This window comes from Hemibagrus wyckioides, linkage group LG25 (genome assembly GCF_019097595.1).
Source record: "Hemibagrus wyckioides isolate EC202008001 linkage group LG25, SWU_Hwy_1.0, whole genome shotgun sequence".
Taxonomy (NCBI): Eukaryota; Metazoa; Chordata; class Actinopteri; order Siluriformes; family Bagridae; genus Hemibagrus; species Hemibagrus wyckioides.
In genome coordinates this window covers 19723807-19749603 of record NC_080734.1, presented here as the reverse complement: position 1 = coordinate 19749603, position 25797 = coordinate 19723807, and the positions used below count along the sequence as shown (strand labels likewise).

Sequence of the window (25797 nt, the reverse complement as noted above, 5' to 3'; positions counted from 1 at the left end):
AACAACAAATCCAAAATGTTCCCACACCACAGATCTGAAAGACGGAGCTGCTTCCTCATATTTGTCTCGCTTCACCGCTCTCCAGGGTTAGAGTGAAATCTGACACCAGCATCGCAAGCACAGTTACCGCCCCTAACTTTAGCGCTCACTGATTGGATATTTACTCGCGGGGAGGCGTGTCTGCCTGTACTGTACGTCTACGCGCTGAGACAAACACAAACAGGCAGTTCAGAGAGTAAAACACATGGTTATTATTGTTTTATGGAAAAACTGAAAAACTGCGGTTCACATATGCGTATTGAACCGTGGAGGGTCGAACCGAACGCTTCAATATTATATTGAGTATTGTGGCATCCCTAGTATATACACACACTTGTGTAACTCATTTACAGGTAAAGATGTGCTACTGTGTTAACAGCTGATGCTGTGAGCAGCCATGTTGATTCAACATCACTGCCTGAGCTCATAGAATTCCTGCTTGGGATCTAAGGACTGTCTTCCCATCTAAGATGAGGGGTTGGTTTTCTTTGGTTTTTCCTGGTCAGAGGTCAGAAATTATAAATTATAATAGCACTTGTGCTTATTCTCCGTAAACATGAAACGGTGGACATGCTTGCTTTCCAACAGCATAATATCGTTTAGGAGATGCACTCTGCAGAGATGAACCTAAGGGAGACCTCAGAGTACCTAATAAGTAGAGAACTTAAGTACTGGAGTAACACTACTGATTGAAATTATTCTCTTATTTTTTTTTTTTATTAAAGAGAGGAAAATGAAAACCCGTAAACTGAGTCTTTAGAGACAGGCAGAAGACGCAACATTAGTAAGTTAGAATCCATGGTATATTTTTCTCAAATTGTAAAGTTTCAAGCATTTCAGTGACCTGAAGTTCAACATGTTGCCAGAAAGTCAGAACTTGCCTCAGAGGACTGAATTGCGGTTTTCCACTACAAGCTTGTAGGAGTGTGGTGTGTAAACTTGACATCCATAAACGATTCTGCTTTTTCCTCATGGGAACATGACGTCAGATCTAAACAGCGATGGACCACCACAGTTTGCATCACCGCTCTGGGAAAAGTGTGAAAGCTCCTCGGTCTGTGAGGCTTTTTATAGAGTCGTGATGAACCTCACGCTGAGAAGAGTTTCAGTAAAAGGCTGTATTTGAGAACAGACTCAGGAACAGGACAACATTCTACACAATCATCTAACCAACAAGCCAAAAATAGACACAAGCTGCAATCTTTTCATTCTGAGAACATCAGCACAATGTACTTAAGCTCCATGTTAAAAAAAAAACAAAAAAACAAAACAAAACAACAAAAAGGTTGGTTGGTATTGCATTGTGCTCAGTCATGTGCGGTCAAAAATCCAGTCTTGCCACACAGTCTGCAGTCATTTAAAGAAAACACCACACTTAAACAGAGTAAATCAGACCTAGATCTGACCAACATCTGAAACCTGTCACACTTATCCCTCCTGAATAACTTGGTCATTTCCATCTCTATGCATTTGTCTGTCTTTATCAGAAATAAAGATGGACGACAGGAGAGGAGCTAGAGAACATGAAACAAACTAGACAAATAAAAGCTTTTCTACATCGGACACCAAACACTCAGACTTCTCTCTTCTACACAGCTCATAAAGAGCAAACAGTGACTTCTCACAGAAGGAGACCAACACTTCTGGGAATGTCCTCGAGCACACTGAAGAATTTAAAACATCCACACACACACACACTTTTCCCCAGGGATTTCCTGATGTTGGATTTTCTACTAAACTAGTGAATTTTCTTTAGCAAGTGTAACAAACTGCTTCTGAACCCCGGAGCAGTGTGACGTCCTGAACAGGAGACTGGAACAAGCCTCGTTCATCCATCTGGAGGTGAAGCTGTGTGTGTTGTGGGTAAAACTGAAATCAGATCTACAGAAGTTTCACTACCACTGATTTTCTACATCGTGTGTGTGTGTGTGTGTGTGTGTGTGTGTGTGTGTGTGTGTGTGTGTGTGTGTGTGCGCTGAAGAAATGCCAAATGGACAGTAAATTTTCCAAGCATGTTCACGGTGATTAGGTTTAGCCACACCCACAAAATTCCATAAAAGTCAAACGGTTAAAAAATGACGACCAAATGGTGTCAGTGAAAAATGCTCTGAATAACAGAGCATAACAGTGTGTGAGAAATCTTTCAGTATCACAACACAGCCACTGCAGATCAGCACTAAACACTTTTTACCCACTGGTTTGTCTTTACTTTTCCTGATTTCTGGATCTGTTGTAGTTTAATTCCAGTTCCTGTGTGTGCGATCAGAATAAACAAACCTACTTAAGCTTGACACAGCACGCTCACGTGGGATACGGAGTCTCTTTGGAAGCGGTGACTCAGATATTGGAAAAAACAATTTAACAAATAAATAGAATTAGATTAGGAAAAGAAATTTTTGGAAATGCTTGCATATAAGAAGCTTGACTTTTTTTCTAGGGCTGCTTTGATTTAAAAGGTTTCGATGTGAAATACATTTTACAGTTTAGAGATTTCTAAAGAAAACGTCGGCTGTGAATCCGCATCATCTCACACTCAAGGGTTTGGTTTCGTATCAAGTAAGGATTTTATGTATTAAAGAAATTCAATCAGAAAATATGTTTTTTTAATGCTTCAAAAATGTCTACAAAGACGAGGTTTGAAGAGAAGTAACAGGATGGAGTCCAGAGCAGCTGGCTCAGTTTTGCCCCTATATGGTCACAGGAGGTGGGGGCAAACAAGGGGCAACAAGTCCAAAACCACAAAGCGTGTGTTGCCTCTTGTGCCACATCACAGCCCTCGAAAGAGCAGTGAAGTGAATCAGGATCTCTCTCTCGCTCTCTCACACGCACACAAGCAGGACCACAAAAACCCAACACAAGCCCAAAAGGTGGAGTTCATTAAGTTCCTCCTCAGTTTCATTAGCAGTATTGTTTTGTTTTAATAAACTAGAGGAGTTGAGCAGCATTGAGGTTTCAGGGCGTAGCTGCTCCGGGTTCTGCTGGTGCTGGTATTCAGAAGGGGTCTCTGTGCCCCGTCGTAAAAACGTGTAGGAGTCAGAGGCACACAATTCCTCCTATGAATGGCCGCTGCTCTGAATGCCACTTCTGTATTGTGAACTCGACGCATCTCAAAAGCAGCGAGGCACAAAAAGCGCCGTGTCTCAGCGTGGAGGAGAAGACAGAGGGTCTTCACTGATCTGCAAGCCTCGTCTGAGACATCACTGTTAGTCCTGCCACAATATCAGCCTCTGACTGACTGCTGCCTCTGTTCCTCTCCATTAAATAAATAAAGAAAGGAAGAAAATCTTAGTGAGATCAGCGGCCTCGCATCTTCATTTACACGTCTGTAGTCCGACTTCTAGACTGGTCCGAGTTCAAGAACACAGAGCTAGACTTCCAGCAGTCAGAGTATTATCATGTCATATAACTACTGAAACAGAACTTAATGTTAATCCACTGCTGATATTTTACAATCCAAGTGATGATTTAGGTCAAGAGCTCTTACACTTATATATTTATTTATATATATAAATAAATATATATTTTATATATATTCATTCAGGAGTGCATCTCCTGAACCTGTAATCGATCTAACCTGACAAACAAGCCGCTGTAGGAGCAGGTTTTCATTCCAATCGAGCAGAAGCCACACCTGAGTCTATTAAAAGCCAAGATCAGTCAATTAAACAGGTGGAATCAGGTGTGGCTCCTGCTTGATTGGTATGAAATCCTGCGCCCACACTGGTCCTCTGTGGATATGATTGGACACCCCTGACCAAGAGTTAACATGTTAGCTAGTGTTAGCATTAGCGAGGACATCAGTTTCAACCAAACAGTCATTCAACTGTTTGAAAGCAGATTTGTGTAAAGAAATAGCGTGTTTTCCCCTAGAACAGCGCACTAAGGAGTGACATTCCAGCTGTAGCACAACAGTTTACCAACAAACACAATGTTTATTTTTTCATTTAATAACGAACACGTCACACAACAGTTTATAGATGTGATGTCATGGAACATCCGAGAGACGAGTTCCCATTCTCACTTACATTGTACAGTAGCTGCGCTAAAACAGCCACTTCCTCAACAACTTCTGTCTGCTCTCTCTCTCTGTGTCTGCTCTCGCTCTCCCTCTCTCTCTCTCCCTAGCTGTCTGTCTGCTCTCGCTCTCCCTCTCTCTCTCTCTCCCTAGCTGTCTGTCTGCTCTCGCTCTCCCTCGCTGTCTGTCTGCTCTCGCTCTCCCTCCCTCTCCCTCCCTCGCTGTCTGTCTGCTCTCGCTCTCCCTCCCTCGCTGTCTGTCTGCTCTCGCTCTCCCTCTCTCTCTCTCTCCCTAGCTGTCTGTCTGCTCTCGCTCTCCCTCCCTCGCTGTCTGTCTGCTCTCGCTCTCCCTCCCTCGCTGTCTGTCTGCTCTCGCTCTCCCTCCCTCGCTGTCTGTCTGCTCTCGCTCTCCCTCCCTCGCTGTCTGTCTGCTCTCGCTCTCCCTCCCTCGCTGTCTGTCTGCTCTCGCTCTCCCTCCCTCGCTGTCTGTCTGCTCTCGCTCTCCCTCCCTCTCCCTCCCTAGCTGTCTGTCTGCTCTCGCTCTCCCTCCCTCTCCCTCCCTAGCTGTCTGTCTGCTCTCGCTCTCCCTCCCTCTCCCTCCCTAGCTGTCTGTCTGCTCTCGCTCTCCCTCCCTAGCTGTCTGTCTGCTCTCGCTCTCCCTCCCTCTCTCCTAGCTGTCTGTCTGCTCTCGCCTCCTCTCTCTCTCTCCCTAGCTGTCTGTCTGCTCTCGCTCTCCTCTCTCTCTCCCTAGCTGTCTGTCTGCTCTCGCTCTCCCTCTCTCTCTCTCCTAGCTGTCTGTCTGCTCTCGCCTCTCTCTCTCTCCCTAGCTGTCTGTCTGCTCTCGCCTCCTCTCTCTCTCTCCCTAGCTGTCTGTCTGCTCTCGCTCTCCCTCTCTCTCTCCCTAGCTGTCTGTCTGCTCTCGCTCTCCCTCTCTCTCTGCTGTCTGTCTGCTCTCGCCTCCCTCTCTCTCTCTCCTAGCTGTCTGTCTGCTCTCGCTCTCCTCTCTCTCTCCCTAGCTGTCTGTCTGCTCTCGCTCTCCTCTCTCTCTCCTAGCTGTCTGTCTGCTCTCGCTCTCTCTCTCTCTCTCCCTAGCTGTCTGTCTGCTCTCGCTCCTCTCTCTCTCCCTAGCTGTCTGTCTGCTCTCGCTCTCCCTCTCTCTCTCCCTAGCTGTCTGTCTGCTCTCGCTCTCCTCTCTCTCTCTCTCCCTAGCTGTCTGTCTGCTCTCGCCTCCCTCTCTCTCTCTCCCTAGCTGTCTGTCTGCTCTCGCTCTCCTCTCTCTCTCCTAGCTGTCTGTCTGCTCTCGCTCTCCCTCTCTCTCTCCTAGCTGTCTGTCTGCTCTCGCCTCCCTCTCTCCCTAGCTGTCTGTCTGCTCTCGCCTCTCTCTCTCTCCCTAGCTGTCTGTCTGCTCTCGCTCTCCCTCTCTCTCTCTCTCTCTGTCTGCTCTCGCTCTCCCTCTCTCTCTCTCTCCTAGCTGTCTGTCTGCTCTCGCTCTCCTCTCTCTCTCTAGCTGTCTGCTCTCGCTCTCCCTCTCTCTCTCTAGCTGTCTGCTCTCGCCTCCCTCTCTCTCTAGCTGTCTGCTCTCGCTCTCCCTCTCTCTCTCTAGCTGTCTGCTCTCGCCTCCTCTCTCTCTAGCTGTCTGCTCTCGCCTCTCCTCTCTCTCCCTCCTCTCTCTCTCCCTAGCTGTCTGTCTGCTCTCGCTCTCCTCTCTCTCTAGCTGTCTGCTCTCGCCTCCCTCTCTCTCTCTAGCTGTCTGCTCTCGCCTCCCTCTCTCTCTCTAGCTGTCTGCTCGCCTCCTCTCTCTCTCTAGCTGTCTGCTCGCTCTCCTCTCTCTCTCTCTAGCTGTCTGCTCTCGCCTCCTCTCTCTCTAGCTGTCTGCTCTCGCTCTCCCTCTCTCTCTAGCTGTCTGCTCTCCTCTCCTCTCTCTCTCTAGCTGTCTGCTCTCGCCTCCTCTCTCTCTCTAGCTGTCTGCTCTCCTCCTCTCTCTCTCTAGCTGTCTGCTCTCGCTCTCCCTCTCTCTCTAGCTGTCTGCTCTCCTCCTCTCTCTCTCTAGCTGTCTGCTCTCGCCTCCCTCTCTCTCTCTAGCTGTCTGCTCGCTCTCCCTCTCTCTCTCTAGCTGTCTGCTCTCGCTCTCCCTCTCTCTCTCTAGCTGTCTGCTCTCGCCCCTCTCTCTCTCTAGCTGTCTGCTCTCGCCTCCTCTCTCTCTCTCTAGCTGTCTGCTCTGCTCTCCCTCTCTCTCTCTCTCTCTCTAGCTGTCTGTCTGCTCTCGCTCTCCCTCTCTCTTAGCTGTCTGTCTGCTCTCGCTCTCCCTCTCTCTCTAGCTGTCTGTCTGCTCTCGCTCTCCCTCTCTCTCTAGCTGTCTGTCTGCTCTCGCTCTCCCTCTCTCTCTAGCTGTCTGTCTGCTCTCGCTCTCCCTCTCTCTCCCTAGCTGTCTGTCTGCTCTCGCTCTCCCTCTCTCTCCCTAGCTGTCTGTCTGCTCTCGCTCTCCCTCTCTCTCCCTAGCTGTCTGTCTGCTCTCGCTCTCCCTCTCTCTCCCTAGCTGTCTGTCTGCTCTCGCTCTCCCTCTCTCTCCCTAGCTGTCTGTCTGCTCTCGCTCTCCCTCTCTCTCTCTCTCCGTCTGCTCTCGCTCTCCCTCTCTCTCTCTCTCTCTCTCTCTCTCTCCGTCTGCTCTCGCTCTCCCTCCCTCTCTCTCTCTCCCTAGCTGTCTGTCTGCTCTCGCTCTCCCTCTCTCTCTCTAGCTGTCTGCTCTCGCTCTCCCTCTCTCTCTCTAGCTGTCTGCTCTCGCTCTCCCTCTCTCTCTCTAGCTGTCTGCTCTCGCTCTCCCTCTCTCTCTCTAGCTGTCTGCTCTCGCTCTCCCTCTCTCTCTCTAGCTGTCTGCTCTCGCTCTCCCTCTCTCTCTCTCTCTCTAGCTGTCTGTCTGCTCTCGCTCTCCCTCTCTCTCTAGCTGTCTGTCTGCTCTCGCTCTCCCTCTCTCTCTAGCTGTCTGTCTGCTCTCGCTCTCCCTCTCTCTCTAGCTGTCTGTCTGCTCTCGCTCTCCCTCTCTCTCTAGCTGTCTGTCTGCTCTCGCTCTCCTCTCTCTCTCTAGCTGTCTGTCTGCTCTCGCTCTCCCTCTCTCTCTAGCTGTCTGTCTGCTCTCGCTCTCCCTCTCTCTCTAGCTGTCTGTCTGCTCTCGCTCTCCCTCTCTCTCTAGCTGTCTGTCTGCTCTCGCTCTCCCTCTCTCTCTAGCTGTCTGTCTGCTCTCGCTCTCCCTCTCTCTCTAGCTGTCTGTCTGCTCTCGCTCTCCCTCTCTCTCTAGCTGTCTGTCTGCTCTCGCTCTCCCTCTCTCTCTAGCTGTCTGTCTGCTCTCGCTCTCCCTCTCTCTCTAGCTGTCTGTCTGCTCTCGCTCTCCCTCTCTCTCTAGCTGTCTGTCTGCTCTCGCTCTCCCTCTCTCTCTAGCTGTCTGTCTGCTCTCGCTCTCCCTCTCTCTCTAGCTGTCTGTCTGCTCTCGCTCTCTCTCTCTCTCCCTAGCTGTCTGTCTGCTCTCCCTCTCTCTCTAGCTGTCTGTCTGCTCTCGCTCTCCCTCTCTCTCTAGCTGTCTGTCTGCTCTCGCTCTCCCTCTCTCTCTCTCTCTCTCTCTCTCTCCCTAGCTGTCTGTCTGCTCTCGCTCTCCCTCTCTCTCTCTCTCTCCCTAGCTGTCTGTCTGCTCTCGCTCTCCCTCTCTCTCTCTCTCTCCCTAGCTGTCTGTCTGCTCTCGCTCTCCCTCTCTCTCTCTCTCTCCCTAGCTGTCTGTCTGCTCTCGCTCTCCCTCTCTCTCTCTCTCTCTCCCTAGCTGTCTGTCTGCTCTCGCTCTCCCTCTCTCTCTCTCTCTCTCCCTAGCTGTCTGTCTGCTCTCGCTCTCCCTCTCTCTCTCTCTCTCCCTAGCTGTCTGTCTGCTCTCGCTCTCCCTCTCTCTCTCTCTCTCCCTAGCTGTCTGTCTGCTCTCGCTCTCCCTCTCTCTCTCTCTCTCCCTAGCTGTCTGTCTGCTCTCGCTCTCCCTCTCTCTCTCTCTCTCCCTAGCTGTCTGTCTGCTCTCGCTCTCCCTCTCTCTCTCTCTCTCCCTAGCTGTCTGTCTGCTCTCGCTCTCCCTCTCTCTCTCTCTCTCCCTAGCTGTCTGTCTGCTCTCGCTCTCCCTCTCTCTCTCTCTCTCCCTAGCTGTCTGTCTGCTCTCGCTCTCCCTCTCTCTCTCTCTCTCTCCCTAGCTGTCTGTCTGCTCTCGCTCTCCCTCTCTCTCTCTCTCTCCCTAGCTGTCTGTCTGCTCTCGCTCTCCCTCTCTCTCTCTCTCTCCCTAGCTGTCTGTCTGCTCTCGCTCTCCCTCTCTCTCTCTCTCTCCCTAGCTGTCTGTCTGCTCTCGCTCTCCCTCTCTCTCTCTCTCTCTCCCTAGCTGTCTGTCTGCTCTCGCTCTCCCTCTCTCTCTCTCCCTCTCTCCCTAGCTGTCTGTCTGCTCTCCCTCTCCCTCTCTCCCTAGCTGTCTGTCTGCTCTCCCTCTCCCTCTCTCCCTAGCTGTCTGTCTGCTCTCCCTCTCCCTCTCCCTCCCTAGCTGTCTGTCTGCTCTCCCTCTCCCTCTCCCTCCCTAGCTGTCTGTCTGCTCTCCCTCTCCCTCTCCCTCCCTAGCTGTCTGTCTGCTCTCCCTCTCCCTCTCCCTCCCTAGCTGTCTGTCTGCTCTCGCTCTCCCTCTCCCTCTCTCCCTAGCTGTCTGTCTGCTCTCCCTCTCCCTCTCCCTCTCTCCCTAGCTGTCTGTCTGCTCTCCCTCTCCCTCTCTCCCTAGCTGTCTGTCTGCTCTCCCTCTCCCTCTCCCTCTCTCCCTAGCTGTCTGTCTGCTCTCCCTCTCCCTCTCTCCCTAGCTGTCTGTCTGCTCTCCCTCTCCCTCTCTCCCTAGCTGTCTGTCTGCTCTCCCTCTCCCTCTCTCCCTAGCTGTCTGTCTGCTCTCCCTCTCCCTCTCCCTCTCTCCCTAGCTGTCTGTCTGCTCTCCCTCTCCCTCTCCCTCTCTCCCTAGCTGTCTGTCTGCTCTCCCTCTCCCTCTCTCCCTAGCTGTCTGTCTGCTCTCCCTCTCCCTCTCTCCCTAGCTGTCTGTCTGCTCTCCCTCTCCCTCTCCCTCTCTCCCTAGCTGTCTGTCTGCTCTCCCTCTCCCTCTCCCTCCCTAGCTGTCTGTCTGCTCTCCCTCTCCCTCTCTCCCTAGCTGTCTGTCTGCTCTCCCTCTCCCTCTCTCCCTAGCTGTCTGTCTGCTCTCCCTCTCCCTCTCTCCCTAGCTGTCTGTCTGCTCTCCCTCTCCCTCTCCCCCTAGCTGTCTGTCTGCTCTCCCTCTCCCTCTCCCTCTCTCCCTAGCTGTCTGTCTGCTCTCGCTCTCCCTCTCTCCCTAGCTGTCTGTCTGCTCTCGCTCTCCCTCTCTCCCTAGCTGTCTGTCTGCTCTCGCTCTCCCTCTCCCTCTCTCCCTAGCTGTCTGTCTGCTCTCGCTCTCCCTCTCCCTCTCTCCCTAGCTGTCTGTCTGCTCTCGCTCTCCCTCTCCCTCTCTCCCTAGCTGTCTGTCTGCTCTCGCTCTCCCTCTCTCCCTAGCTGTCTGTCTGCTCTCGCTCTCCCTCTCTCCCTAGCTGTCTGTCTGCTCTCGCTCTCCCTCTCTCTCTCTCCCTAGCTGTCTGTCTGCTCTCGCTCTCCCTCTCTCTCTCTCCCTAGCTGTCTGTCTGCTCTCGCTCTCCCTCTCTCTCTCTCCCTAGCTGTCTGTCTGCTCTCGCTCTCCCTCTCTCTCTCTCCCTAGCTGTCTGTCTGCTCTCGCTCTCCCTCTCTCTCTCTCCCTAGCTGTCTGTCTGCTCTCGCTCTCCCTCTCTCTCTCCCTAGCTGTCTGTCTGCTCTCGCTCTCCCTCTCTCTCTCCCTAGCTGTCTGTCTGCTCTCGCTCTCCCTCTCCCTAGCTGTCTGTCTGCTCTCGCTCTCCCTCTCCCTAGCTGTCTGTCTGCTCTTGCTCTCCCTCTCTCTCTCTTCCTAGCTGTCTGTCTGCTCTTGCTCTCCCTCTCTTCCTAGCTGTCTGTCTGCTCTCTCTCTCTCTCTCTCTCTCCCTAGCTGTCTGTCTGCTCTCGCTCTCCCTCTCCCTAGCTGTCTGTCTGCTCTTGCTCTCCCTCTCTCTCTCTTCCTAGCTGTCTGTCTGCTCTTGCTCTCCCTCTCTTCCTAGCTGTCTGTCTGCTCTCTCTCTCTCTCTCTTCCTAGCTGTCTGTCTGCTCTCTCTTTCTGTCTGCTCTCTCTACCTAGCTGTCTGTCTGCTCTCTCTCTCTCTCCCTAGCTGTCTGTCTGCTCTCTCTCTTTCTATCTGCCCTCTCTCTCTAGCTGTCTGCTCTCTCTCTAGCTGTCTGTTTGCTCTCTCTCTCTGTTCTATCTGTTCTCCCCCCTCCTCTCTCTGTCTCTCTCTCTAGCTGTCTGCTCACTCTCTCTTTAGGTCTGTCTTTCTGCAAATCCACAGAGACAATTGGTTGTGACAAAAGCTTGTCATAAAGCAGTCATCATCTTCACTCTCAGGATTAATTAATTAAAACAAAACTCTTATGATAATTTAGATTGTCATTGAGGTCTTCTAGTGATTAGAAAATTGTTTAGAAAAAATTTTGCATAAGCAATAAAATCACTTTTTGTACTCTTTTTGTATAAACTGTCTGTTCTACGTTCTCTCAAGTCTCACTGAACACATTCATGTTGTTGTTTTCAGTGTTAGAGCACTCCTACTGTGGGCAAGAGGGTTTTACTAAAATGTTTCGTGTTCTGGATTATTCTGATCTCCTGTTCAGTGTGAGGTTCTCCACACATCTCCGTCCTCGAGAAACTGCAGACATGAACGGAAACCAGGAGCATTCTCCTCATCCAGGAGTTCACCAGCTTATACTGTGTGTGTGTGTGTGTGTGTGTGTGTGTGTGTGTGTGTGTGTGTGTGTGAGAGACAGTCACTGCACACTCCTGATGTCATTTGAGTCATGCAGGAAAAACATCACTATACTCAAATAAAGAACTGAAAGTAGCAAAAGTTTAGATGCATTGTGTGATGCTGCTTTGTAAAACCGTCCATTCAAAGAGTTTTGTACCATTCAATCGAGTTTATAAACGAATCCAGGAGCAACGTCGCTAAAGCTACATCCAGCTCTTCTGCTTCGCCCTTCATCAGTAAAAAGCTCAGAAACATGCTGATAAGTACTGCCAGAATTTATTCTGGTTTTACTGCCTTCCTTCAAAGCAGGAGACAGATCATTATCATTATTATTATTATTATTATTATTATTATTATTATTATTATTATTATTATTATTATTATTATTATGATCAGTGGCAACACACAACACAAAGAACTACAAAGAACACTAAGAAGAAAGAAGAACTAGAAGTCTTAAAGTCAGAGATCATTAAACACATCAAAAGTCTCTTGATGTCCCTTTCTGAAGTTCTGCAGGAGAACGATGTGGCTGCGCTGGGCTTCAGACGGAGGTGTGGGCGGAGTGAAGGGGCAATGGGGCGTGTCTAGGACATGACATACAGGAAAATATTTCAAACACAAATTGAGCACATCGCTCCGTAATGACCGGGTTTTTTGCTAAGCCATGTAATACACTGCAGCTCTAATGAGTATTATAATTATAACTGACTACGTGAGGAACTAATGAATATTTTTAAGGATTTTACAAGGTTTCAGTTTTTATCCGTTTTAACAGTCTGCGCCATCAGATAGCATTTTATTCTTTACAGCAGCATCAAATGATAAACCGCCCAAAAAAAGTGTGCATCTCATCATCATGGTTCTGTACACGCAATCAGACACGCCTCCCTGTCAACCAATCAGCTTTCACCGATGGCACACACTGAAGGACTGCAACTGAACACATCACTGCATCTCATCTTTACCCATGATCCCTCACTGCGTTGCCATGCAAAAAACCTCCTGAACTATCTGTTAAAGTTCAGAGTTAAACTATAATCATTTACTGTAGTACTCTGACTCAATTAGATAACTGGACGAGAACTTTTATTTATATTCTCAGGCAGAAATAATCTATACAGAGACTATTCTCATACAATGAGTTATTATTCTGAAAATATAATCTTCTTATAACATTAATAAATGATCTTAACTCATCTTAGCAACAACAATTATTCCTTTATCATCATTTTATTCTATTATCAATTCCATCAATCTACAAATCAGGCAAATTATTTAATACAGATTTAATAAAGTTTAATAAACAGATGAGATGTTGAGTACATGATTATTAATTAAGAGGTCTTTAGTCAATTAACAAATAATGACTGGTACCGCTTTAACACAGTCATGCTCAGGCCAAGCTACATATTTTCCACATTTCCTCTGTATTCCCCGCCGCACCTTCACAACAACCGAAGCTCGATCTCTCAAAATCATTAGACTTTAACCTGCCTGCTTCTCAAATAAAATAAAACGTAATAAACAAATCCAACACCAAGTTCCTATTGACTCCCACACTCTGTAATTAAACTCGACTTTATAGCCCAGTGTCCGTGCGGTCAGGAATTATTTTCCTGCTGCGATCACCAGCTGTTCCCACGGACATAAAAACATCGTAAACTTCAGCTTTCCAGCAGCTGCTGAAAAAAAAAAAACAAGTCACAGCTACAGATTAAAATCACGTGCCAGCTGCCGAGTCAGCGCCGAGAGTACGGCAAGATCACATCACTCACAACAGATAACGGCAAGCATGCGCACACACACACACACACACACACACACACACACAATCCTCATATTACAATCACCACGTGAACCTGAGCCAACGTACTCTGACAAAACGCATGAGCTCAGCATGCAGCTCTCCCTCTCTCTTTCTCTCTGTCCATCCATCCACTTGTCTGTCTCTCTCTCTCTCCTTCTGTCCGTCTCTCTCAATCTGTCTGCCTCTCTCAATCTCTGTCTGCCTGTCTGTCTCTCTCAATCTCTGTCTGCCTCTCTCAATCTCTGTCTGCCTGTCTGTCTCTCTCTCTCGCTTTCCATCTGTCTCTCTGTCCGTTCGTCCATCCATCCACCTGTCTGTCTGTCTCTCCTTTGCTCTGTCTGTTTCTCTCTCACTCTCTCTGTCTGTCTGCCTGTCTCCCTCTCTCAGTCTCTCTCTGTCCGTCTGTCATACTCTTTCTCTCTCACACACAGGATGTGTATCCGAAAAGTGAAATGACAACAGGAAGTGCTAAGAATGCACTCCTCTCTGTGCTACAGTGAAATGTGTGATACTGTAGCACACTGATCCGAGTCCGGCTGCGTCGTTATTGGACTGGCACGGCAATTCACAAAAGGAATGCTGTAAAATTTCCAAAAGCAACAGAATTCATTTGTGTGAAATTTGAAAAATTTCCCCCCTGGATCACATTTTCCTCCGCTCTGAAAAACACTGTGTGGTTATAACAGGTCATGTATCTTGTCACTCCTCTGAACCCTTGTATCAGACTCACTGCTGTGTCCGACTTTAAAAACAGCCTTTCATTAAAAACGTGATTTCGGACGTCAGAAAAAAAATATATAAAAAAAAAAGGAAAATAAATGATGAGGTAGTGCGACACCGTGTACTGCATGTTTTATTGATCATGACATCATCATGACACCATGCAAATATCTGAAGTTTGTTGGAATACACGAGGCACATCGTAGGAATCAGAGGACTCTATTACACACCCGTTTGAGATACAGGAGCACATTATAACAGTTACAAAGAGTTCTTCAGTATCTTTTAAACGACTCCAGCTGAGAATCCCTGTGATATACGGTACCTGAGGAACAGGCAGTTCAGCCCACTTTGGAGCTCTATTACAGTTAAAATGGAGTCTCAGAAACTACAGGGTTCATTACGATCATCCTTTACCAAATCGATCACATTTTAGGAGAATTTAGAAACAGAAGAGAGAGAGAGAGCGCAGACAGACAGATAGAAAGAAAGAGAGAGCAGACAGACAGAAGGTGATGAGGAAATGGCCGTTTTTCATTCATTGTTATCCAGTACAATATTAAACCTATGTTAGAAGCATTTTTATCTCTTACAGACAGAAATGCAGAACGGATCAGATTGTTTATGATTGTAAAAAATTATTTTAAAGAGATAAACAATCTAGTTGTAATTTTCTTCATGCAAATTTACAACTGGATCCTGAAGCCAGAACTGTGACTGCAGTGTCACTTCCCCACACTTTTTATCCTTTTACGGTTACACTTTACCTAATGAAACAATGCTGCGCTCAACTAGACGTCACAATTCCTGATCCCCGGCCAGACAAAAAGAACAAATAAAACCACTCTCTACTAGGAATTCCTACTTATGAACTCAGGACCTCAACTTCGAGTTCAGCAAGTGGTGTGAAATCAGCATGTCTGCTCAGAGCATCAGCAGTACACACACACCAACTAAATGCAACTACTCTGTTTTAGATCACTGGACATACAGACATAACAATGTGTTAAATCATACAGAAGTGTGAGGAGGGAAGTCCACTGGAAATAAAAGAAACAGAAGAAAAGTTTTTTTTGTCCACCAATTTGTAGTCAAATTGTGGAAAGTGACGTCATTCTGAGCTCCGACTTCTGCTTCGGCTGTACTTTTCTTGGTTCTTTCTCTTGTTTTTACTGAAACAAAAAGAAGAACATGCGCCTTGTTTCCAATCAACCACAACATCCTGAAGACTTTCCCATGGAGGAAAACTAGCTGACGCGTGTAGATGACTTCCATAAAATGTTAAAATAAATGCTATACAGCGAGAAGGTTATTAGCAGGAAGAAACAGAAACACACTTCTCTTAAAATCTCCAACATTTCATCTACACTACACCAGAAACACTGGAGTATTTGTAATGTTTAAAAAATAAAAAATAAAAAAAACCTTATTGTCCAACATCTCTACAAATAAAAACCCACCAAATAAAATGCTCATTTTGCTGGAATTTTACTTTGCAAAACTTTTTTGCTTTGTAAATATTAGAAATTAAAGCTATGCGACGTAAACAGGCGAGCACTTGGTGAAGATCTTCACATAACCACCGACATCCTCATTTACTCAGGGATCTGAAACGTTCCTTGAAATCATCCATATTAAAATCACATCCATACTCGATTCCTCAAGTCTGAACTCCACAAATTTGCTCATGTCAATTATCAGGTTAGATCTTCAGAGGCTGCAGCCTGCGAGAAAAACAATCAGTGTGACAATACCACCAACCAGCAGCATCCTGTTTTCGCCGTTACAGAAACACCGCAGTCAGACGTGAAGCATGTTAACAGGTCATACTACTCACTTCAACATTTCACACCCGTCTCGCTCTTTTTGTCCTCCGCGGCTCTTTCATCAGCACTTTTTCTCCACTGCGCTTACAGGTAAACAAAAATGATCATCTGCCAAATATGTAAAGATGAAGAACTCCGACATAAAGGACAAAGTGCAGCTCACTTCATACGTCTGTTCACGTGGCCATCTTTTTAAATGAAGCAGCTGAAATTAAACCGGCTGTGAACAACCTCACTGCTTTATTTATAAGAATTCTTTTGTTCGCACCACGACTCATTTATCAACGTGAATGATGTATAGCGTTGTTCAGAATGGTGGCTGTGATTCAGATGTAGAGAAAAAGCAGAACCGAACTGAAACACCAAAAGTTTGTGCACACCCGGACATCACACCCATATGTGGTTCTTCCCTACACCTTTGCCACAATGTCTGCTGTAGCTTCATAATTTCCCTTCACTGGCTAAACGTTCAGTACTAAGTACATGTGAGTCCAATGTTTCCGGTGTGATCGATCACTCAGCAATGGTGTAAGACGCATATGAACATGTCACATCTGAAGCGATAATGGACTAATAAGACGCTGTAACAAGAATCTGCTTGTATTGGCTTCTTTTGTTTACTGATAAGCTTCTTAGATCATGTGATCACTAGGTTTGAAGCTTTATGAGATACTACTCCCATGACATTTCTGCCTGAAAATAAACAAGTGGAAAACAGATGTAATGAATGAGAGCGACAGGATCTCTCCGGACAGATGTTAAAACCAGGTGTGAAGAGGAACTAAAGACACTCAAACCCTGTTCCTGAGCATAAAGCACAGAGCTCCATGAAGACATGGTGTGTTAGGGTTGGAGTGGAAGCACTGGGGTGTCCTGCCCTGAGCCCTCACTCAACCCCACTGAACTGGGACAGTGACTGAACCCCAGACCTCCTCACACTCACAACATCAGTGTCTGATCTCACTAATGCTCTTCTAGCTGAATGATCACTAATCCCCACAGACACATTCCAACATCTAGTGGAAAAACTTCACAGAAGAGTGAAGTGCATTATGATGGAATAAATGTGGATTTGGACATCCCACAAGCACCTGTCCACTAAAATACTGACTATCTAGCATTTACAGCAACCTGTAAGATCTTACTCTTTAAAGTGGGTTTGTTTTCACAGCATGCAGATCAACCACAAATGACTCACCAGAAGATCTGATCTCAGTACAGTTGGCTTGTAGGGTCTGAGGTCTTTAAGTGATTACACACACCAAAAAAAAAACCCAATGATCTGAGATTATTGAAAGTGTGAACACACTCTGCATGTGAACAATCTCAAAACTCTACAACAACAACAATGAGGAAGCCACAGAGAGCTCCGTCCATCAGCGCTGTAATCAGATCCAGGTCTTTCTGACAGGACCAGAGGTTTGAACACACCGCAGCTGTCGCTGTACATCACTGAGGACCAGAGACAACAATCAATCTGAGGGGGAAAAACTCTGCCAGGTTTTAGATTGGAAATGAACTCATAATACAGGACTGGGGTATTAAGTAAAATACATATGACTTGAAGAATATTACAGAATATTATGGCATTTCAATGCTATGTACCTGTACGTTGCAACGATAAAGTTGTTTCTAAAGGGCAATGGAAAAAATATCTTTATAAACAAAAGCACTAAAGTGAAAAGACTCCATTTCATGAGGTTGTTATGAGAAACAGATTTCTGACATCATCCCATCTTTATACAATCCAGCTCTATTTACATCTCATTAACAAGTCTTCAGGTCATGATGAGGAAATAAAAGCCCTGATCATTTATTCCAAAGAAATAAAAAACATTTTCTCTCTAATTTTCTCCAGCATGAGCTATAAAACCTCATTTGTGCAACAAAAGTATAAAATCACAATGCAGAAAAACAGACTACATTTACGTTTCTAGCATTCGGCATTCTGACACCCTTATCCAGAGTGATTTACATTTTATATTATTTTATGCATAAAAGCAAATTGAGAGTTAAGGGCCTTGCTCAAGGGCCCAGCATGGCAGCTTGGTGGAGCTGGGACTTGAACTCACAACCTTCTGAGCAGTAGTCCAACGCCTTAACCACTACGCTACGAAATAGGAACTCAGAAATACTGAAAGGAGTCTGTTTTGTTTTTAAACCTTCAAAGGCCAACCTAAAGGAGAAAGGGTTTTCAACTAAATTCTATTCAATTCAGTTCCATCAGCCACTCACTCCTCAGATTTACACGGCAGGAGTGTGACTTCCTGCGGTTTTATGAGCAGAGAGACAGCAGTTTCCGCACAGAACAAAACTCCGAGTGAAGGAAATGATTTAAACTGGAAATTGAGATCCTACTAAACCTCTCAGTGAGCTCTCACTCTCTCTCACTCTCTCTCTCACACACACACACACGGCCTCTTATCTACGCACAGGCCTAGAAGTAAGCTCGGGAAGTTCAACAAACAAACAAACAAACATGAAAAAGAAAACAAACAAACATGAAAAAGAAAACAAACTCACGGGTGTTTCTCCCTCAAGCGCTGCCTCTGACTGAGATTTTCTCCCCCACTGATAGCTCTCAGTCTCTTGACTGAACTATTTTTCTAACACACACCGGCCCTGTCTAAATCCCAGCTCAACCCTTCCCTTATCGCTTCACTTTCAGGACAGTCCATGATGAAGGGGTGTGGCGGATTACATTTTATTTTTAAATGGTACTCAATCTGTTCCCGTACGCTATTTTTATTTCACGAAAACACAGGTTTAAATGAATTAACAAAGTGAGTAAATAACTCTTTGAGCCGTTTTAATGCCGTGTTTTATGAAAGAGACGTTTCCCCCCCCCCGCTTCTGCGCTTTGGTATTTCCTGAGTGACGTCACACGAGGGAGCGTAAGACAGTTTTTTTCTGAATTTGGGATCGAGCCAGAATAGTGACCACTGACACAATAGGAGAGATTCAAGATGGCGGCGATAAGGTTGGGTTTGTGTTCGCTTTTTAATAATAAATCACCCACGAAACTCCCAAACACGTCTAATAATTTTTTTTTTAACAATAATATCCTATAAACACTCTTTTATGAGGAAATATAATACACACTCGTTTAATAAGAAATGGAATAAACACTCTATTAAAAGGAAAACGTAATAAACACTCTTTTATTAGGAAATGTAATGAACACTTTTATAAAAGACATTTCTAATATCAGAAGGAACAATTTCATCATGTAGAATTTATTTATTTAACAATGCCACACTCTTGTATTTAGTAGCATTATTAAACTGTCAGTTTTGCTGGACTTGTTACTGGTTTGGAGAATAAAACACTAATCTGAATAAACCGCACCTGGGCTCTTAATTTGTCATTCACGCTAAATGAGGTTGAGGGTTGATCGGTACTGAAACCTAGTGGTCATTTAAGGTAATGTCAGTTAAATTCACAGTAGAAAACAAAACAATTAAATAATTAAATAAATAAAAAACAATTATCGCATTTTTCTAAAAAAAAAAATAATAAAATACTTTGAAAGAAACAAATCACAACACTACTATACTAATACAATTTCCCAGTGTGTGTGTGTGTGTGTGTGTGAGATTAAACTCTTAGTTGAATATGTGTGTGTGACATATACAACATGACATTGACATTCCTGAGGTAAAGCAGTACATTGGTGCAGTTTTCATTGTGCTCCATCAGATGGCGAGGATGTGCAGGTTTTCATCTCAGGCTGCTGTCCAGGTCGTCTGTCCTTCATCCTCTAGCGGTGCTGCAAGGTAATAATGCACACTGTTTATTCATCTGATAACCGTACCATAGTTTAATATATTTATACACAAAAATTACTGCTCAATGATGCAGATGTGTCTGTTCTTTTCCAAGGATCTCCATCTTTATATACACTGATCAGCCATAACATTATGACCACTTGTGTTGGTTCCCCTTCTTTTGATGCCAAAACAGCCCTGACACATCGAGGCATGGACTCCACTAGATCCATGAAGGTGTGGTGTGGTATCTGGGGCCAAGATGTTAGCAGCAGATCCTTTTCCATGAAAGGGTGTAGATGGTCTGTAACAATGCTTAGGTAGGTGGTACGTGTCACAGTAACATCCACATGGATGGCAGGACCCAAGGTTTCCCAGAAGAACACTGTCCAAAGCATGACACTGCCTCCGCCGGCTCGCCTTCTTCCCATAGTGCATCCTGGTGCCACGTGTTCCCCAGGTAAGAGTCAGATGTTATAGCTGATCAGTGTAGATTATAACACCACTGATATATGATATGGCCCACTGCGGTATCATATCACATCATATATAATACATCATATCATATCAGTAAAAACTGCTTACAGTATTAAATTTGAGGAATTTTTTTATACCGGTAGCAGAAAAAAAAATGCACATGCAATTTCAGAGTCACTTCACCACATGTACACATTGATATGACTGTCAAAGACATGCTTTGTGATTCTACAGTCTGGGTTCATCTATTTTTACTTTCTTTTTGGTTCCAACAGTCATAAATAATCCACTTGTTAATGTATGCACACAACTGAGGTTTAGTTTTACATGAATTTCCTGTGCCCTTTATCTCTGCTAGCCCATATTAACCAGATGAATTGAACAAAGTTGATCGTAACTACATTATAAAATGAATATCCATCGTAAATTCCTCACTTGGTGTGCTTCTGTGAGATCTTAATGAAGCTCGGAGACTCTTCTCGGTCAGCCTGGGTACCGGATTCCTCACCGGACCCGGCCGTATCCCAGCGTTCCACTGGACTGTACTGATCCTGTCTTCCGGGTCTTTACTGGAGAATGGCATGGTGTTCTGCGTGGCCCACTGCGGTCTGCTCTGCCTTCTCTTACTGTCTGTACTCAGGTCCAGTGATGACAATATCTGAGAAAGAACAAGGCTGTAATACTCTAACCTTCAGGACTTTATTGGTTAACCAACCGCTTAATGTTGTAAACATCCTGACCAATATCAGATGTTTTCAATCAGACTTTGTGGCCGTTTGTCTGAAAAGTGGTGTCTTATGTAATATCTTTACCCACATAAAGAAAAAAAAATGCTGGAAAGGTAATGTTTGGAAATCTGAAATGTTTTAGTATTGACTCAATAAAGCAGAAGTCATAAAATCATCTATGAATAAGAATAAATTTGTGCCTGGACTTTAACACAGTGCTGTCTTGTTATTTTGAGAAATGCATTTTGATTAAAGCTTTTAGTTAATATTTCTTTCTGAAATGAAGGTGAATATTACAGCTCATGTCCATGTAGGTTTTTTTTTTTAATCAAAATGAGTTGCATAAAAAACTGCATTACTCCACATGTTTACAGGCTGCATGGTGTTTACTGTGTCTTCATTATTTATCTAAAATCAAAAAACAAAAACAGAAAATAGAGAAAATGCAGACACTTTTTCTATGAACAGGTGATCTAATGATCTAAATCAGGGATCCTCAAATCTGGCCCACTAGATCCACTTTCCTGCAGAGTTTAGCTCTACCCTTAATCAACACACCTGAGCACGCTAATCAGTGTCTTCAGGATCATTAGAAAATCACAGGTAGAGGAGTGTGATCAGGGTTGGAGCTAAACTCTGCAGTGGATTGACCCTCTAGGGCAAGATTTGAGGAACCCTGATCTGCATCATGCCATGATAAACTGTGTATAATGTTTTATTCCACACAAAGGCAAATTTATTGAAAAATGTGTCTCTGCCTCTGCATGCCACTATAACATTAATTATTAAATCTGTTCCATACACATAGCTCCTTTAATATACAGTATACTCCATGCTCAGAGTAAGCCCTGGGTAAGAATAAGTGAAGAATAATTCCCACTGCAGGAGCTCACCATAGACTTGGCCTTGCACCGTTTGTATGATGAGGCAGAGAGAGCTTTCTTCTCTGTGCTTTCTTGTGTTGTGTTGGGATTCATCCTTCTGCTTCTTGCTTGTCTGCAAAAATATCCATGATGTTTTCATTTCTCAGTTCACACTAAACACATAAACTCTATTCATATGCACAAGAAACTGTAGAGAAGGACATTTTTTGATTGTATCAGAATAATATAGAGGGTGAAGTATGCAGTGGAAGATAAACTGTGTGTGTGTGTGAGTGTGTGTGTGTGTGTGTGTGTGTGTAGTGAACTGAGGACGGTGTCTTACACTTGTCTTGCATGCTCGATTGGGTCGAGGTTGTCTAAGTAGTTAAAGCGTATGGTGTCAGTTGGGTGTCTGTCCGAGTCTCTCCACGGCGGAGGTCCTTTTGGTGAAGTCACCGTGGCACGACCCAGTAAACTCCGCCCATGCTGACTCAGGGCGCTGGGCCTCGGCTCTCCGTTCTCCAGAGTCGGCTCCTCAAATTCACTGCTGATCATCTTCACCTCAGGAACGATAAATTCCTCCTTGTCAAAAGTCTGTGTGAAAAAAACAAAACAGCAATGATTGGACATGGAAGTGTTTGGCTGTAGAGAAAATTATAGTTTAAGAACCGTTGATGATTTCTGCATAAATAAATAAATATTAAGTAAATTGACTTAAGTTACAATTTTCTAGCTTGAGAATTATACTGTGTCTCCAACGCATGGCTTCTAAGTTGAGTCTCACCTGGGGTCGGATGACATGAAGCCCCTGCACTGTCTCTAGATAGTGCCTCTTCCACACCCCTTGCTCAAATGGTGTAGGTGTGAAGGTTATACACCATCCCAGTCGCAGGCATTTTGGCATCCAGAGTTGGTCCAGTTCCACCAGGCTCTTCCAATGCCAGCTAACCTTAGAGAGGTTCACAATAAGTAGATCAAGCATTAGTTTCTGTGTTAAACATGAATAATAATGTGCTGAAGGACATCACTGGGGGTCACTCACAACTGAAACATAAAGCAGTATGAACCCTTTCAGGTGTACATGCCCACATTGATGGACAGTCGATTTAAGGCTGTTAGAAGAATGCAATCGTACTCAAAATCACTCGAGACTATTACTGTAATTAAACAGTATTTTGATACTGTTTTGTGATCAGTATTTTTGATAAAAAACATTAAAATTTTTTTTTACATAAAATAAAATGGCAGACTCTATTAAACACCTTAGCTTCCACAATGAGCTACATTATACAATAATTATTATACAAGTATAAATTTGTCAAAAACTGTCAAGAATATTGCAAATTTGTATTTTAAAAAAATATTTTCTATCATTTAAATCTTCAACATTTATTTTACTGATTTTTATATTTATTTACATTATTTATGCATTTATAATTTATTTTACACCTAAATCTTTACCAGTTGTCAATAAAGCCATCATTAAACATATTAAGTAAATCAGTGCAAAGAAGATTATATATATATTATATATTTTTTTTTACATTATAATATAATTTAATAATAAAGGTGAAAAACTTCCCCTCAGGTTTAATGTTTTTTACTCTTGCAATTCCTGGGCATATACATGGGCAGTCCATTGACATTTTATTGTCATTTATATTTATAAAAGAAGTGTAAATTTGTATGTCATGCAGTAGAAAGTTATATAAGTATTCAAGTATGCTTTTTAATATTATTATTTTTAATAACATATGTATGAATTGGATAAGCAATATAAAACTAGAATAGCATGGGAAAACTGAATGATAAAATAAAACTGTGTGGGTGAAGCTCCTTACCTGTGCACATCTACAGAGGCTTCTTGGGTCGAGGAAGGAGAAGACATAGAGAGATATGACCCTGGGCAGTACACTGGTGAAGTCCAGTGCTTCCTCAGGCACCTGAGTGCACAGAGTCTGTCTAAGATACTTCATCTGGGCCGAGGAGCAACGGGAAAAGAAGTCCTGTAGCACCTGCTTCCTCTGGCTATCGGACCACTTATCAAACTGGGAAACAGATCAGTATAGTGGTGAGGTGAATAAACAGTGTGGTGGATGTGTGTATGTCTATACATGAAGTACAAAAGGCCAGAGTACTGAATATTATTCCTCACCCACTTGCCAACGAGATTTCTCCTCTCTTCAAAGACCTGTAATATTGAACAAACCCAAAAAGATTAACATCTGGAGTGCATCACCGCTACATAAAGGAAGGACTAGAATAAGTGTGGTGCTGTCAGATGAGCGTACCTGGCTGTTGGACAGGTGATGGTTTAGCGGTGTCCAGGAGCTGCGCTTGGTCTGCATCTTACCACCAAGTTTTTCTTTAGGAGCGAAAGCCATTTCAGTGTCACATACAACACACTCCTGTAAAATAATAGGTAGCACAAGTGCTTAAGTACTTAATGATATTTAAACTATAGACACTCTGCCAAAATCATACTCAATTACAAGTGGACGTATCCAGCCTCAAAATGTTCTCAAGGGAATGTAAATAAGCTGCTACTTATAAAGGTGAAAAGTAACTTTTGTTAGTAATGTGAAATTTCATTTTTTTTGTTGCATGGCATTTTGCCTGAAAACATCATTTGATCTTTGTAAGATTTTGACTACAATTTGACTTTCTGCCTAGTCATTAGCATGAGGGACTGAAACTGATGCTAGCCTAACCTGACATTATCAGAAAAAAAAATCACAGGTGAACTTAGTCAATAATATCCAGGTAATGTTAGCAAATTAGCAAAACTTATGTCAATGTCCCTTTTCAAATTTAAACCTTACAAAACAGACCATTTTATAGGTTGTTTACTCGAGCATAATAAACCATTTTACTGATGAAGGGCCAGGAGTGTGTATACTCAATTCCACACTGTAGTGTTGTGGATTATCCATATTCACTCACACACGGAGGAATACAGAGCTAACTACATCATGTTGCACAGGTGTGCACATAGGGTGCAGTCATGACATGAGTCAGTTTGTGGTCACTTGATGTACACATGGGGTCAGGAGAGAAAGCCCCAACCTCCTAAAATTTTACAAACTAATATTACAAATATCCGAGAGGTGAACGATGGCATTTAGACGAGCCACATTTAATTAATAGGTGCTTTTTTTTCACAATCCTGAAATTAAAATGTTTTTACATCCATCTACCTCCACTAAACAAACTAGTGTCTCATAAAGTGTATTTATTGACCACTAGCACTAATTGATTTTCCTTTTACAGCTTGTGTTTTTATTTATTTATTTATTTATTTATTAATTACTATGCCACCTTCAAACCTAACAAATGGTCTGTTTAGTAGACTGTTCATCAGGATTTTCTAGATTAGTAAACACTTTTTAAAGATAATTGGAAACATTTCAGTTTAAGACACAACTCATGACGAGTCAGCTAATGATGACAGCTAAAGGTCACAGCAAAGCTCATCAGTGTGTTTAATCATTAGAGTGCAGATCATCGCTAAACATTTTACAGGGTCACTTGGAAACCTAACAGATGGGGTGTTTGGCCTTTTAAAATATTTTGGATGTACAGAAGATACACAGCAAGTGTGTGAACAATACATCAACTAGAGTATAGGTTAGTCAGTGTAAGGAATATTCCCTTTACACATTCATATGTTTCTGACATAAATAATATGTTCAGTTCTATATTATAAATCTATTGTAACCTTTTTTTGTGCAGTGTCCACATTTCAGTACAGTCAGTTTAAGGCAGTTTTTAGGAAAAAGATCTCTCAATCACATCAGAGCATTACAGTAACTTCATTTTCACGTAACATTTCAAAAGTAAAAAAATATACCAGAATCCACACAATTAGTTAGCATTTTAAAAACCGCTTGGAAATTTAGACCAGTGTATCGTGGTTATGTTTTATTCTGAAAAAAAGTCCAAATTCACACATGCACTATTAAGTAGTAAAACCATCTAAAGGGTCTAAGGGTTATAAATATGTAGAAAGTCATGTCCGGCGATAAACTAGCACAATTCAGAGACCTCCGTGATTTCTAATCAGTACTTTAAAGGTCTAAACAGAACTCTAAGAAGTTGTTTTTTAACGTAAATATAACTAGGTAAGAGTATTCAATTTCAACAGTACTGAAGTTACACACCCAAATAATACTTACATGTACAGTATAGTAACCTAATACTCAGGTGTTGTCCAGCGCAGGTTCTACTGCATTACTGCACCTGAGCAATGTGGCATAACATGACACATTCCAGATAAAAGACAAAATAAAGATATAAAACCAACATCACGAGCTTCTACAGTACCGGTAAAGCAACCTGGAGATGTCATACCGTCGGTATTAGCCTAGAGAAGCCGAGGAAGAGGTCATAAAGCGTCATGAACTGTATTTACCGTTGAATGGTTTTTAGTTTAGTGGTTTCCATAGAGTTTGTTTGCGCCGCCTCTTTACACCGCTCCGAGCAACCGACTACACCACCACCACCACCACCACCACTACCACTACTACTACTACTACTACTACTACTACTATTACTATTACTACTACCACTACTACTACTACTACTACTGATACAAGCCCCGCTGTTTCATTCAGATTGACACGACATGATAGACCCAATC

General features: G+C 44.0%; 2 protein-coding genes across 6 annotated transcripts in view; both read right to left on the bottom strand.

Moving 5' to 3' along the window:
- fam49a (family with sequence similarity 49 member A) overlaps nucleotides 1–18003 on the bottom strand; it is a 33619-nt gene extending 15616 nt beyond the window's left edge. For 2 of the 3 annotated variants that reach the window (XM_058379342.1, XM_058379341.1), the window contains exon 1: nucleotides 17847–18003. The gene's annotated coding sequence lies outside the window, so the exon portion shown is untranslated. The remainder of the gene's footprint in view (nucleotides 1–17846) is intronic. The other variant, XM_058379343.1, reaches the window with a different exon arrangement.
- A 472-nt stretch (nucleotides 18004–18475) lies between these two features.
- fbxo16 (F-box protein 16) lies at nucleotides 18476–25701 on the bottom strand. 3 transcript variants are annotated; one of them, XM_058378883.1, is made up of 10 exons: nucleotides 25509–25701; nucleotides 25334–25397; nucleotides 23450–23566; nucleotides 23314–23349; nucleotides 23000–23206; nucleotides 21943–22107; nucleotides 21502–21752; nucleotides 21189–21291; nucleotides 20003–20225; nucleotides 18476–19092 (listed from the first exon to the last, which is right to left on the bottom strand). In XM_058378883.1, the coding sequence occupies exons 3-10, from the start codon at nucleotides 23540–23542 to the stop codon at nucleotides 19049–19051; spliced, it is 1122 nt and encodes a 373-aa protein (XP_058234866.1). In that variant the 5' UTR covers nucleotides 23543–23566; nucleotides 25334–25397; nucleotides 25509–25701; the 3' UTR covers nucleotides 18476–19048. The 3 variants fall into 3 exon arrangements, with proteins under 3 accessions (XP_058234866.1, XP_058234867.1, XP_058234868.1); XM_058378884.1 differs by lacking the exon at nucleotides 25334–25397 and having other exon boundaries at nucleotides 25570–25701; XM_058378885.1 differs by lacking the exons at nucleotides 18476–19092; nucleotides 20003–20225 and adding an exon at nucleotides 20243–20703.
- Between the last annotated feature and the right edge of the window lie 96 nt (nucleotides 25702–25797).

What these genes read in the sequence shown, in the direction of transcription:
- fbxo16 (XM_058378883.1), bottom strand. Translation starts at nt 23,542, where the DNA reads ATGGCTTTCGCTCCTAAAGAAAAACTTGGTGGTAAGATGCAGACCAAG. An exon ending in GGTGCAAGGCCAAGTCTATG is followed by an intron (nt 20,226 to 21,188) that starts GTGAGCTCCTGC and finishes GTTCTTTCTCAG; the next exon opens with ATATTGTCATCACTGGACCT. An exon ending in ATCTCACAGAAGCACACCAA is followed by an intron (nt 19,093 to 20,002) that starts GTGAGGAATTTA and finishes ATTACCTTGCAG; the next exon opens with CACCGCTAGAGGATGAAGGA.